Below are 15,000 nucleotides of genomic sequence, written 5' to 3'. Positions count from 1 at the left end.
CCATTTTCACTGTTTCCTTCATTGCCTCCTCAAATGTTAACATTAATGTTTCCTCCAATGTCTTCTCCACTATCTTCTCCACTGTCTTCTCCACTGTCTTTTCTACTGCCCCCTCCATTGTCTTCTCCACTTTCTCCTCCACTGTCTTCTCCATTGCCTTTTCCACTGTCTTCTTCACTGTCTCAGATCGTTATGCTTCTTCCCTGACATCTTTGAAGCAAACAAAATTTGTGTGCAATAATTGAAATATGAAATTAACAATGAGACATTATTCAAGAGACGTTTGAAGAACTGTGAATCATGTACGGGCTACCATGGGAGCAGATCCCGGGGGGGATCTGATACATTTATGATGGGATTGCCCCCAATATAAATTATTGATAATATGTATGTAATTAAAGATATACACATTGAATAGAGACCGACCCCAATTTTGAAATAATTCACACTTAAACACCCTATTCATCCTGCTCAGGTGTCTGAAGCATTGCATATACGATTGGCTTGTTATACCACTATTCCTACTTCAGAGAATGATTGAAGCTGCATTTGTTGATGTGTGGCTGTTGTACATATGTATAGTGAAGTGCGTGTGATGTGTGCCCTTTACAGGATTAGTGTATGTCTAATGGGTAATTGTGATTTCCCTTGGTGGAACGCCTTCAGTTGATCACAACATGGGATTGGTACACCAAATTTAATCTTCTATGATCATCGCTCGAAAAGTCTCTCTCCAGTTCGATCACTTGAAAACCATTTCATAAAATGTGGTAGCCTATGTTATGATATGATATACTATTCATCTGTTGAACATGAATCTAATTAACATGTTAGTTTAAAGTAACCCACCCTCATTTTATGTGAGTGTTTTTTTTTGTTTAAATTGGAATTTGACCAACATAGAATACATATTTAGTGGGTAGTAGGGTACGCCCATTATAATTATGGCACATGGGCCCTTAATGACCTACTTACCACGGTCAACTTGCTATATCTTATTACAATGAAAAGCAATTGACGTTACCCACGTTAGCTTACACCCAAAATCTGATCGGAAACTTCACGGTGCTTAAACTCACGGTGCTTAAACTCACGGTGTTTCAGCGTGCCGTCGCTACTAGGTGAGATATCGGGCTGAGCTCAGTGTGCTCTGCTCTGTTTGGGTATGTCCGCCGTCCGATTTCATAAAGATTGTTGAAAAAGTTTGCGCAATAGCAAATGGCGTGGAATTTCAGTGAGAAATAGGAGGTGTGGCCTGAGACCGTGTGAAGAGTGTCATTTGCTTGAGTCTCACACTCAAGGCGTGAGACTTGGCAGCTCTGGTCTGAGTATTTGGGTTAATAAGCTTTGTGTTTTATTAGCTGTTTCATGCTTATCCATTTCATGAACCAAATCAAGCCTAGCTAGTAGTGAGCTAATCTGGCATAGCCTTGTTAGCCTTCCGAGTCCCATGGGCTGCCTCCATCAGAGCCTGCTTAAAAACCAATTAAGCAGACGAACGACCATGGGTCACACAAACCCATGGGAATCAACCAGGCCGATATATATCCTATTAAACTTAATTAAAGAGGTGAGGGGAACTGTGAACCTATAGAACTAAATGTCGAAACCATTAGCATGTTCCAACTGCTGCTTTACCTCAGCTTCCTGTTTTTTTTGTGTATTACATGATGTAAATCGGCTGTAATTTGTATGATCTTCTTGCTGTCCTCCAGATTTCTTGTAAGTCTGTAGTGGCCTTCTTCCAGTTCAGCATCTTGGCAAACTACTTCTGGCTGCTGGTGGAAGGGATGTACCTCCAGACCCTACTGGCTCTCACCTTCGTCTCCCAGACCAAGTACTTCTGGTGGTACATCCTGATCGGCTGGGGTGGGTGGCTCGCTGCCTAGGATGCAGACAATGATTTATCGCTTATTTGCATCTCTTGCAATGTATTTTCCTCATTGTATCTGTGTGTGTGTGTCTCTCTCTCTGGCACTCTCTCTCTCTCTCTCTCCCTCTTAATATCTCAGATGATCTAGATTTCCCTCTCTCCTTCTCTATCAGTTAATCTTGTGTACATTATTTCTTTCTCTCAGCCCTGTTCTCTCTCTATCTTAAGTTCTTTATTCTAGTCCTCATCAGCATATAGACTGAGGATTCACTGACCCTTTTTAGTTCACTCAACCATTTTTTAAATAAAATATTAATTTACTACCACTGGAAAAGGATGCATATGTTTTTCATGCATGGAATATATAATTCTCATTGATTGGGCAATTATGTTATACGTTTGTGGTGATTGGAAAGTGTATTGTGACCCACAAGGTTTCCCCACTACCATCATAATGGCCTGGATCCTCACAAGACACTTCTACGATGACAACGGGTGACTCACTATACCGAAAACTTGAATAGGAATATATAGCTGTTATGTACTATTAAATAAATATGAATACATATGGAAGTATGATTGGTCAAAATATAGTGTGTGTGTGTGTGCTTGCGTGTGTGTGTGTGTGTGTGCGTGTGTGTGTGTCTGTGTGTGTGTGTATGTGTGTGTGTGTGTGTGTGTGTGCGTGTGTGTGTGCGTGTGTGTGCGTGTGTGTGTGTGTTTGCTAAGCTAACAAAATATGTGTAACCTTCACGTATCATATTTAACATACACGTAACATAAGTGTAACACACGTGACATTGGTCTTAATGTCCAGCTGCTGGGATGATACAGATGTGGTGTTCATCTGGTGGATCATCAAAGGACCAATCACGGCCTCACTACTGGTGAGAGAACTACTGGAGCGACAGAAAACAGTACTGCATTAGTACTGCACCTACTTCATCTACATCACCAGTACATCACCAGTACTACAGCCGTGCTGTTGAACTTGTAAACTAAAGCAGAGCCGTCATTACTAGTTCCTACATTAGAGAGTGCTGGGCGCGGTCTTGTAGTTTAAATGAGTTATACTTCATGATGCTAACGTTATGATGTCAGCATAATAAGTCCTGCTGGAACTGGATGAATGTTGCTCTTACAGGCTGTTTTTCTTCTGCAGGTCAACTTCCTCATCTTTATGAACGTGATTCGCATTCTTGTTCAGAAACTCAAATCTCCTGGCGTCGGTGGCAATGACACCAGCAACTTTATGTGAGCCATCAGACACATAAACACACGCACGTTCAGGCGTCACACGCATTAACAGCCATACAAAGACACACACAAGCACATACACACACACACACATTCAGACGTAAAACCCACACACAAACAAACCGATGCAAACGTGTGCTCGCACACAACGACACTTCCTTCTCAATGACAGGATAATTTTTTCTTGTCCATCCCGTGTGGTGTGTGTGTGTGTGTGTGTGTGTGTGTGTGTGTGTGTGTGTGTGTGTGTGTGCGTGTGCGCGTGTGCGTGTGCGTGTGTGTGTGTGTGTGTGTGTGTGTGTGTGTGAGCAGGAGGCTAGCCAAGTCCACCCTGTTCCTCATCCCTCTGCTGGGGATGCACTACATGGTGTTCGCCTTCCTGCCAGAGAACACAGGAGCAGAGGCCCGCATCTTCATAGAGCTGGGCCTGGGCTCCTTCCAGGTACACCGCATTGACGAGCCTGTGGGATTACACGATGAGATGATGATGTCCTGTTGATACGCATTGTGATGTTTTGATGGGAGGATTTCAATTCAATTCAATTCATTTACAATTTTGGAATTCTATTATTTTTATTTGTATTTCTTAATCACCGGTACAGTTTCAAAGGGCTTTGGGATTTGATGTGAATATAGATTGTGATTAAGTGCCTTCGGACTACTGAAGCTATATATAGGCGCTGTATATTCATAATTGTTTGAGTAGAGTAGCAGTAGTAGTAGTAATAGTAGTATTATGAAGCCATGTGATTATGATGATGTCATGTTTTGATTTGATGATACTATAAGACTTAATCAAAATGTCGTGATGTGATGTGATGATGAAATGCATTACGATGGCAAGATGTGACGTGATGTATCATAATGTGATCGTGTACTGTGGCATAATGTTGCCATTCCTGGTGACATTTTGCCGTCATGACGCGGCGCATATTATGTACCAGATGTGTCACGAATCACGATATCATTCAAAACATATGCTGCCATCCTGCAATCAGTAGGAAAGAGAGTGGGTGAGAGAGCCCCAGAGCTTGGGGGGAGAGAGAGAATGAAAGATGTGCTCTGCGTTAGGCGAGTGAGGTGCTGTTTGTAACGTCTGCCCGTCTCCTAGGGCTTTGTGGTGGCCCTGCTGTACTGCTTCCTGAACGGAGAGGTGAGCCCTTCATTCATTATTAAGCTCTCCATGTAGAGATCAATGCTGAGCTCTACGTTTAACATAGGTCTAAACTAGACCTATGTAGTGTGTCTAGACAAGTGATATTGATATGAGAAGAGAAGGACAGGAGTGTGATTCTCCTCTCAGATCTATGGTTATGCTAAATAATGCATGTGTGTGTGTTCTGTTTCTGTCCATGTTTCTGTCCATGTGTATCTGCAATTGCATTTATGTGTGCGTGCGTTATTTTTGCATTGTCATGTGCGTGAATGTACACGCTTGTGCATGTCTGTGTGCATCTGTGGCATATGCATTCATGTTTGTGATTGCTTGTATTTGTCTGTGTATGTATGTGTGTGTATGTGTGTATGTGTATGTGTTTGTGTGTCTGTGCACATCTATGTGTGTGTGTGTGTGTGTGTGTGTGTGTGTGTGTGTGTGTGTGTGTGTGTGTATAAAACCAGGTCCAGGCAGAGCTGAAGAAGCGTCTGTGCAAGTGGCAGACCCAGAACTACCTGCGCTACAGCAAACGCCGCCGCACACTCTTCATGGAGAGCAGCACAATCACCCAGAGCTCCGTCCTGGACAAGTCCAGCCCCAAGGACCGGCCGGCCTCAGAAACATGCACACTGATGTGCACCGCCACATAGTTGCGTCTCATCTTTCTGAATCAACGCCGCCGGTTCATTAAGGCTCACTGGTCCTCCACACTCGTCATACACACCTCATCGGAGGTAGAGAATTCAGGTCCACAAAGTAAAATAAGCCCCGTGCCGGGTCGGCCAACCACTGGCAATGAGTCAGTTGTTTGACCTTGTGCTTTTTTTAGCTTTACTTACGCACGGACACAATGAGAAAGGACAAAAGTGTTTACAGTTGACATGGCGTCGATGGTTTACGTGCCATACAACATGCTCTAGCAGTGAACAACAATATATTCATAAAATGAACGAAAACAACACATTTAAGGGATTCTACCTTTATTTAATCAAAAAACGTATTTTATACCTGTAATATATTTAACTTTAACATTTGAATGTTGAGTTTACACAATTATAATAAAAACAATATTTACTTATTTAACCTGATGAATCCCTTTTTCTAGTCAGGTAAGAAGTGCTTTAGAATTCAAACTCTAGAAACAACCATAAGTCATAGGGATGGACTTTTACTTTCTGAACCTGGAAAATCTACTTTCGCTGATCATCTTGCTACTTGAAAAACCTAAAAAGTGACCTTCATCTGGTCTCTTCCACTTCCACACTGTAGATAATTGATGGGATTTTCATTCCCTGAAACCACACAGAAATGAAAATGGAACTTATGAAACTTAATTTGTGTATAATTTATACATAAAACAGCTATTTCAAAGTGTGACCAGCACAAAAATCTATTGCCAGGAACAACATGTCTCTGGTGAGGTGAGTTAATGCTATTTCTGTATCGATGTGACTCACCATATGAATGTCGACACCGTCATTCCTTGACCTTCTTGGCCAATCAAGAAACTGCAAATACAACAACGCCCGTGTTTCACCAGAGATGGCGCTGTCTCCCTTTTAGATTCTAGTATTCTGTGACACTTGTAACAGAGCTAACCCTTACCCTAACCCATACTAGTGATTCAAAGCCAGCTGAAACAACCAGGTTATGGAGGAGGATTTAAAATAAATGGCGGTTTAAACCTCAAATAAAGGGACAACGTCACGCGCGGCTATTTTCTTGTATAAAAGAGTACTGCCTCAGACGTGTGGAGAAAATTCTCAGCCCATAGGCCCATCGATGTCATTCTCCATAGGACCGATGTCATCAATGGTATGATTTTCTTGGCGTGTCCCAACACGTGTACGAAGCAGAACTCTCTTATATTAGAATATAGCCGAGCACGACGGTGCCCTTTGGACCTTCTCTGTCGGAGGATCCACATTTCTTGCACAGTGAACACGCGCACACTCTGGAGCACTAAACAGTCCATTAGGTTGTCCTTTTGTATGGTTCTGTGTTGTAATTATACATATGTTAATAGCGGCACATATTTTATCAGGTTTTCAGCCGACAGGAATTGTATATCATCATCATCATCATATTGATACAATGTTAATCAATAATTCCTTTATTGAATAATAGATATTAACTATTGCTGACAAATAGTATAACAATGGGATGAGATATGAATGATCTTTCCGTCGCATCATAGGACAAAATATACATGATGTCAATGCTATATTAATGTCTAATTAATCATGAAATAATTCAAAATAATTTGTTTAAATGGCCCCTATTTTACCTATTTCTTTAAATAGCCTGATCTTTTGACGACTCAATCACACATCTGGGTGGAAAAATAGGGGTCCTGTCAACCATCACTGAACAGGAACAGGAACTATCATGTTATTCGTCATGAATACATTCTAAGAATACTTAAAAATATCTTAATATTAAAATGTAGATTGCATTGTATTTTGAAAAGGATCTTATAACTAAAGCAAGCATCACTTAATTGAGAGGCTGCTCACTGCAGAGCCAATGCGGGGAGGAGCTTGGCTTAGTCCTGCTCCCCATAGGTCCAGCTGCAATGCCGGCTCAGCTCCAGCCCCTCCTCAACTCACTCAAACAAATAAGTGGCCCATGTTAATTTACCATGCAACCTGATTTGCTCTACTTAAACATATACCTATCCATAACCTTAAACCCTAAACCTAACAATAACCCTTACCCTAACCCATTAACCTTACCATCACCCTAACCCTAAAAAGTAACCATAACCTTAACCATAACCCTAACCTTAACCCCTAAACCTTACCATAACACCTAAACTTTGAACTCTACACCTTACCCTAATCTTAACCCTTACTATTTTGATTGCAGCAAAAAACCTGTTTAGCTGGACTAGGTCCATTTGGCCCTGCAATGAGCACCACTTGACTTCATTGGGCAGTTTTTAACCGTAGGTGTGATTTCCGAACTGTTGAAATGACTGCAGAAATATTCTATCATATAGTTTATTGCATTGCAACTTGTACTAAGTCTTCTTTTGTAATTAATGATATTAGTTTATGACTAAGTTATTGACCATTAGTTTACATAATATTAATACCGAACAGATTTATTTTACTAAAATAGCAGGTTCATATTGATGTTCTGAACTAGAACACAAATAGCCCACTTTACGCTGGTTTTACGTAAGATGTGCGCAGCCAGCATTGCCAGTATGATTTGTTTTGGTTGGGTCATGCCATAAGTCATCATATGGAGGAATCACTTAGGCCTGACTGCTACAGTGCCTTTTCTGTCACATAGTATTTTCCTGGTGGTGGCATAGTGACTTTAGTGCCAAAATAATGTTGGTAATGATCTTAGCCTGTACTCTATATGCTATGAGCACTCAGCCTGGTTTTGTGTTGTGGGTTATTATGGATTATTGATGTGACAGGACTCACATCCTGACCCCCTATTGATTCCATATTTTATGGTTGCGTAAAATAAGAAAGAAAAAAGATGTGCCTTTCTGCTGACTTTGGTCAAGTGTTCTTCCCTTTCTTGGAGGGAACAATTTTATGTTTGACTTATTAACACTAGGTAGGCTGCACATGTTTGATGGTTAATGTTAATATTTATTAAACCACAACAATAAGCTGTGAGCCAACAAGTTCAAAACGTTTAATGTCCATAATGTACAAAATCTCCAACATTAGCATTTGTATGTGATACGATGCTTATGAGATGTCAGGCAGGACAGAAAGAAGTCAAAGAAAATTTGGAATTCATTCCCTTTACAAAACACACATTTTACATTCAGCCATCAGTGTCTGGATGAGCCAAATCACACTCACGGCTGAACAGAGTCAAATTACATTTTAATGAAAATTGACCAAATGAAAATAAATGCTTCAATATCTTCCTCAAGGTGTGTTCCGATAATGCAGCAGATTGTAGTAGAATAAATATAAATATGTTCAGTTAATTCCTGTTTGGCACTTGAATTTCAAGGATGCCCTTTGAAACACCCTTCTTATTGGCTCATCCTGCTATGACAGTGAATATATGTTCACATAATGACATATGTTAAAAATCACCAATTTAGTTCTGTCTGTACAAATGAGGTTGGGACTATTTCAAATGCATGCAGTAGCAGCCTTCGAGAGAATATATCACATTAGGCGTAAAATACTTTAAACAACCACCGTTACAAAAAGGAGTAGCAAAAACCATCACAGCAAATATGTTAAAAGCTTGATCACTTTGAACCACAAAAGGTATAATTTATAAGATAAAGCAATGGCAGCTTATTTCCGTTGTAAACACGAAACTGCAGAACGTTTGTATTTTACTAGAAGCCACTAAACTACTTCATCTTCAGCTTTTTGACAGCGTCATTATTTCTAACTTGACATCAACATAGTACCGGCTATATAAGGCTCCAAATACACTATCGACGACATGGACCGTAAATAATCATGTACACATAAATATATATATATATATATTTCAAAGGCTCATAACTAAACAAGATTGTCATTATGTTAATAATAACCTCAAATAATAATTAATTTAAACCACATTCTGGACCGAATTTATCGCGACCAGGGACATACGGTTAAATAGCGCCCCCGTATGGCTGTAAGTAAATCTGCACTTTCGTATTAAATGTATTATTATTTCATGCCAGAGCAGAAACTACAACAACGTATACAGTAAAAAATAATTAATGAAAATACAGTTCCAGGTCAGCCCTTCTTTGATTTTACAAAATCTTTACGGACTGCCTGATATGGAAAAAAAATACTTGTATGCCTTATAGGATTTGTAAATGTGCATTATAGATAGGCTATTTTTCGGTAATTGTATGACATATATTGGCCTATTTGGCCTGATAATACTGTCCAATAATAAATTTTAGCAGCCACAAATGCATTTGTTTGACTTCAGCTGTACTTAAAGTTTCCATGTCTGGTCATCGAGACAAGATTTCCAAAGCTTGCAAGACATTTTAAGGTTTGGATGATATAACTGCAATATAAACTCAGGACAGTTTTGATCAATTATAGTTGATTATTATACAATTTAAAAAGGTTGGGTGTGCCAAGATGAAGAGATACATTATGTGTGATAAACCCATTCAGAATTAATATAACAGGTGCATTAAAACTATCAATATTATGTTGGGCCCATCTCAAACACTGATAAGCTACTTTTAAAGGCCCCCAAGGTTTAATGTTTCCGGTCTTGTGCGGTGAAAACACAACTACACTTTTAAATACCTTCCGTTTCGTTTTCTTTTCAATTTTTTTGCTTCTCGTTGTTTTATATCGAAATAAAAACGGCAATCAAACCTACTTTGTGCATCAAGGCACTTCTGGAGAAACAAAGTGAGCGAAGAGGTGTATTCAGAGAGGACAGGTACGTCGCCAGACCCCAAAGGAAAAGGTCCTCCAGTGACATCGGTTGCAAGTGACGGCCCAAAAGCAGCCGGTGACAACCCCTGGAGCGGTGCAAACTATGGAAGGAGAATATCCTTCTTCTTTGGAATGAGAGAATTACCCCAGAGTAAAAAGTCTTTCTCCAAAAGTGACATTGTTGTTCTCAATGTTGGTGTTTGCTTGTTTCTTCTTCAGACACATATTGAGTAAACATATGATCACAGACATGAAAGATAATGCAGGGTAGAAAGAGGTACTTGTAATGTCCCAAACAAATGATAGGCTCCTCCAGAATAGCTTTTCACTACTATATTTCTTTTCTTAAGAAAACAAAAGGAAATGAAAGAACAAATAACTGGGAATACCTGCGTGAGGACATCAGATGTTTCAAGGGAAAATCGTCGAAATCCACTACAAACACAAACGATTTACAAATAAGAACGAGCAAAGTCAAGTCAAATAGCGAGAAAAAATTAATCACCATCGTTTGAATTAATAAACAAATTCTTGAGCATTTAAATGTTATATATTACATCCTCTGAAGAGTTATCTTTCGTTGACATGTTATGTACTAGCGGCTGTTTAGAACCACGCGGACCCAACCTCCCGCGAGAGGAGGCAGCTTCTCGGGGGATTTCAGAAGGTCAGCTAGCTTCGTTTCCTTATGGTCGTTGTTGGAAATCGTAACAATTCACTTGTTAGAAACGAGAAATGCATTCCTGCATCAAGCATTTTGTCTCGGGCAATGTTTTTGGCATTTTGTGAATCTGGACAGTAAATATACATAAACTCTTTCACGTAAACTGCTTTGTTTCATCTGTAAAATCAAGACGAAACATCCGCTCAACATTTCTCAAAACGGCCGCCATGATATTGATACATTATGAATATAATATTCAAACGGCAGTGCGCGCTAGAATGTGCCTCCTCCAGAAATAACACATTTAGTCGACAAAATTGCCAACTCACCCACAGCACTGGATTGAAAAAAACTATTTCACGAATGAGGAGTAGTGACGTTTGTCAGCTCCCACGAAGAGCACGGTGGAGATAAGCCACCTCCCCGAAACACTACCATATTTTCTTCTTGGGAGTCAACATGCATCAATTCAACCTTAGTTTCACTCATAACACTTGTTGTAAATGAGGAAAAAGACAACCTCCAGGACATCAGTACCTAGTGGGTTGTATTGAAAAGTTGACATGAAGTGGCTGCTGTTTCCCCAGAGTCTTTACTTGTGTCAGATCAGTTGGCCGTTCCAAAGGGGGGTTTGGCACACAACAGCACATTAATACTGAGTTCTTCTTAAGAGAGAGAGCTAAAGATATCGACAAATACAAATACTGGAAAACACTTTGAGGCATGGACGAGAAGAAGAGAACACAAACTTAATTTCCTCTGTCAAAATGGAATGGTTGTTACTTTCCAATGATGGCACGGATAAGATGATTCTTCAAGCGGGCCTAGCTGTGCTTTTAAGGTCAATCAAAACACCCTATTGAAAGTAACCACAGTAGTATGTACATAACTTTAACTATCTTCTTGCTCAGAGGACTCCTTTACAATCAAAGACCCGTTTGAAGCCATCTGATATTTTTTTTGGATTTCACAGCAGCAGCACCTGGACAAGCAGCTTAGGAGGGGCGGAATGTCGGATGTAGGTTGGTGGTTTTTTTGGCACATCGGGGGCATTTTGGAACAGGGTGGTGGTTGTTCATCAGGTGGGCTAGACTAAAGGATGCTCTGGGGGTTTGGCCGGCCTCTGGGCCTCCGCCGGGGGGTCGCTGTTGTCTGGGCCGAGCTGGGTCTCCATGACGGCCGCGTCCGGGTAGGTGTCCGGGTAGGGGTTGGGGAAGGGGTTGGACAGGCTGGTCATGGGCAGAGGGGTGTAGGTGGGCCTGGCGATGGAGAGGTTAGTGGTGCTCTTGGCGGTGGTCATGGCGGCGTTGGTGGTGGTGTTGGCGTCAGGGCTGGACATGATTATGGGCTGGCTCTGGCTGCCGTTCAGCTGGCTGGCGTCTCGGCCTGCAGGCTGGACATACGTATCTGTGAGCTGCTCTTGCTGAGGATGGACAGCTGGGTCCCCCCGTTCACCCCACTGCTCGCCAGCGAAGGGTGGCGGTGCTTCAGGTCCACAGCAAAGTACCGGTTCACCGTCCAGCTGCGCCATTTCCTCTTGATCTCCGATTGCACCTTGAGGGATATACTTCACAACGTCATTATTAATGGACCTCGCTGAAAGGACACTAGCGCTCCTAGTCCCCTACGTCTCCGATCTGTCCTAGGTTCAAGTCAATACTGGAGTCTGGAATCTCCTTGTCATAGTTTGATTCTCAAGAGTCCGGACTTGGTCTGAAAGGTCTTAATCACAGTTACAGTCTGTCTTTTACCACACTTAGATTCTTAAAGACTCATTTAGTTTCAAGTTCCTTTATAACAGTTACAGTGTGTCTCTTGAAACAGTAGTATAGTACAATAGTAAAATCCACTGGGATTTGATCTTTAATCCCAGTTACAATATCAAACACCTTTATCACAGCTATTCTCAATGTCCTCTATTACATTTACTGTCAAACAAATAGTTTAATGTCGCTATTTATAAAAGTAGTAGTTTGTATTGCTTTAACCAACCCACATTATTCCTATGTTATCACGACAGAGTGGGTGGTAATAAAGTGTGTATTAAAGGAGACTTACCTCTCCGTTCAGGAAACAGTAGAGGACAGCCACCACAAAGCCCTGCGAACACAAAACAAGAAGGCCGGGTCACATAAGGAAGATATGTCTATTCTAACCCAATACATATGTCAGGAGCTTTAAACTAACTGATGCATCAAGCTGTAGTATAAATATCTGCAGAGAATGTTTGTGTGTGTGTGTGTGTGTGTGTGTGTGTGTGTGTGTGTGTGTGTGTGTGTGTGTGTGTGTGTGTGTGTGTGTGTGTGTGTGTGTGTGTGTGAGTGTGTGTGTGTGTGCGTGTGTGAATGTTTGTTTGTTTTTTTGTTGGTGTGTGTGTGTTTGTTTTTGATGAGGTCTACATCTGTTCATTATAATTGCACAGATTGATGGTCTAGCTTTTTTCTGGGTTCAACCCTGCCTGTCCTAAGCAAGTTTTTCCATTAGCAACCTCTAGTGACTTAAGTTATATCTTCAGTTACAGCTACATCCTTTCCAGATGACAGTGATTGTGACGGAAAGTGACTGAGATGTTCCCCGATATGAGGGGAGGGCAAAAGTCAACCTGAATAAAATGATTTAGAGGAAAAATCCCTGAATAGACTGAGTCGTGGATGTGGGCGTTGTAGAATATAGTAACATATAGTGCAAGTTTAACCTTCGAGCAAAAAGCCTGTGATTATCTTTGGCTGAAAGCATCTCCCCTCCAAATGAAATAGCATCTCAAAACATGTTCCAGTTGAGTCCGCACCTGGAAGGAGCCCAGGCCCAGCTCGAAGACCAGACGCTCCCTCTTGCTCACGTTCTCCGGGGAGAAGGCGAACACCGTGTAGTGGATACCAAATAGAGGAATGAGGAGCAGAGTGGAGCGGGCCAGCCTCCTGTAAACACACAAACACACACACATATTAATATATATATACAAACATAGAGCACACACACACACACACATATATTTATAAATATACATAATTAGAGAGCACACACTCACACACACATACATATATATATAGAACACAAACACAGACTCACACAGGAACACACATGCACACCAACACACACATACACACACACTCATTAGGAACACACACACACATCAGTCTTCATTCATTCTCAGAGACAAAGACATACTTTGGATCACCATATTGGCTTACAGGTAAATACTTGATTCATTTCCCCCGATGTCTGGGGACTGCAGCTTCTGGACAAGGATTACGATTATTCCGATAAAGAGGACGAAGTTGACCTGAAAAGAGAAAAAATATAACATAATGCGGGTGCTGAAATATGTGGTCAAATTGTTCACATTATTCATATAGTTCACAGCAGAGTCATTGATATTTTTGTATAAGAATAGATATGGAAGTAGCAAAGTTAAAACAAAACAAAAATCGTAATTAATTTGAATGGAAATGTTGTAAAATTCTACATAATTTGTTGAATAAAACCATCTGTAATGCCATGCTTCCTTGTAACCTGCTGGAACTAACCATTATGGACGCTAGCACCGGTCCCTTGATCACCCACCAGATGGCAGCGTTGTCATTCATATCCCAGCACCTGAGAGAAATACGACCACGGTCAATATTCACAAGACTCTCCTCACAAATCACAGCAGTGGATATAGAACTCCTCACTACCCACCCGATGTCATCAAAGTGCAGTCTCAATACGGCCCAGATGGTCACGCAAACCGTTGGGGTTCCTACAAATCATACAAAATAAGTTAGGTCCATTTAATTACAGTCTCAAAGGGTGTTCCAGGCTACGTTTACAGACAGTCAGCCGTCTTCAGGACTTAAGGAAAGCTCCCCCCAAAAGACAGAAGGGAGAAACCTTAGGAAAGGAACACAGAATCGGGATTTCTCCTTCCAGGGATGGTGCAGGCATATCAGATCATAAAATAAACCATAGACTATAGTTTTTCACCACAGGAGCAAGCCCGGAAGGTGTTTGATTCCACTCAAAGCAATACAATATCTATTTTATTATCATTTTTGTTATATATTTTAAATGGATGTTTGATTTATTATCGTCTTCATTTGTATGAATAACTATTTTCTAGTGGGGAGGATAGATCCACTTTCTAACCATGAGGAATGAGGGCATATATCTATACAGATAGTATGGTTAGTAGGTTGGTCATACCCCAGGCGATGATGATGTACCAGTGGAAGTAGGTATGGTTAGTCTGTTGGTCAGTCGATGGTTATGTACCAGTAGGAGTAGGTATGGTTAGTGTGTTGGTCATACCCCAGCCGATGATGATGTACCAGTAGAAGTAGGTACGGTTTATGTGTTGGTCAGTCGATGGTTATGTACCAGTAGGAGTAGGTATGGTCAGTGTGTTGGTCATACCCCAGCCGATGATGATGTACCAGTAGAAGTAGGTATGGTTAGTGTGTTGGTCAGTCGATGGTTATGTACCAGTAGGAGTAGGTATGGTCAGTGTGTTGGTCATACCCCAGCCGATGATGATGTACCAGTAGAAGTAGGTATGGTTAGTGTGTTGGTCAGTCGATGGTTATGTACCAGTAGGAGTAGGTATGGTCAGTGTGTTGGTCATACCCCAGCCGATGATGATGTACCAGTAGAAGTAGCGTCTCTCGGGGAAGAA

General features: G+C 41.1%; 2 protein-coding genes across 4 annotated transcripts in view; one reads left to right on the top strand and one right to left on the bottom strand.

Annotated features, from left to right (window-relative positions):
- ghrhrb (growth hormone releasing hormone receptor b) overlaps positions 1–7,465 on the top strand; it is a 26,120-nt gene extending 18,655 nt beyond the window's left edge. The window contains exons 7-13 of the mRNA XM_030373215.1: positions 1,716–1,869; positions 2,308–2,368; positions 2,691–2,760; positions 3,036–3,127; positions 3,443–3,572; positions 4,242–4,283; positions 4,751–7,465. Of these exons, the coding sequence (XP_030229075.1) occupies positions 1,716–1,869; positions 2,308–2,368; positions 2,691–2,760; positions 3,036–3,127; positions 3,443–3,572; positions 4,242–4,283; positions 4,751–4,936 (735 nt within the window). The 3' untranslated portion in view covers positions 4,937–7,465. The remainder of the gene's footprint in view (positions 1–1,715; positions 1,870–2,307; positions 2,369–2,690; positions 2,761–3,035; positions 3,128–3,442; positions 3,573–4,241; positions 4,284–4,750) is intronic.
- Positions 7,466–7,932: 467 nt separating this feature from the next.
- adcyap1r1b (adenylate cyclase activating polypeptide 1b (pituitary) receptor type I) overlaps positions 7,933–15,000 on the bottom strand; it is a 22,439-nt gene continuing 15,371 nt past the window's right edge. For 2 of the 3 annotated variants that reach the window (XM_030373213.1, XM_030373212.1), the window contains exons 8-14: positions 14,952–15,000; positions 14,028–14,088; positions 13,874–13,943; positions 13,538–13,629; positions 13,135–13,264; positions 12,405–12,446; positions 7,933–11,913 (exon numbers count right to left, since the gene is read on the bottom strand). The exon at positions 14,952–15,000 is cut by the window's right edge and continues 105 nt beyond it. In XM_030373213.1, coding sequence (XP_030229073.1) covers positions 11,434–11,913; positions 12,405–12,446; positions 13,135–13,264; positions 13,538–13,629; positions 13,874–13,943; positions 14,028–14,088; positions 14,952–15,000 — 924 coding nt within the window. In that variant the 3' untranslated portion in view covers positions 7,933–11,433. The remainder of the gene's footprint in view (positions 11,914–12,404; positions 12,447–13,134; positions 13,265–13,537; positions 13,630–13,873; positions 13,944–14,027; positions 14,089–14,951) is intronic. The other variant, XM_030373214.1, reaches the window with a different exon arrangement.

The sequence above is a fragment of the Gadus morhua genome, chromosome 12, assembly GCF_902167405.1.
Source record: "Gadus morhua chromosome 12, gadMor3.0, whole genome shotgun sequence".
In the NCBI taxonomy this organism is placed as follows: Eukaryota; Metazoa; Chordata; class Actinopteri; order Gadiformes; family Gadidae; genus Gadus; species Gadus morhua.
Note: the sequence above shows the minus strand (reverse complement) of the source record. Positions and strands in the feature narration are given on the sequence as shown.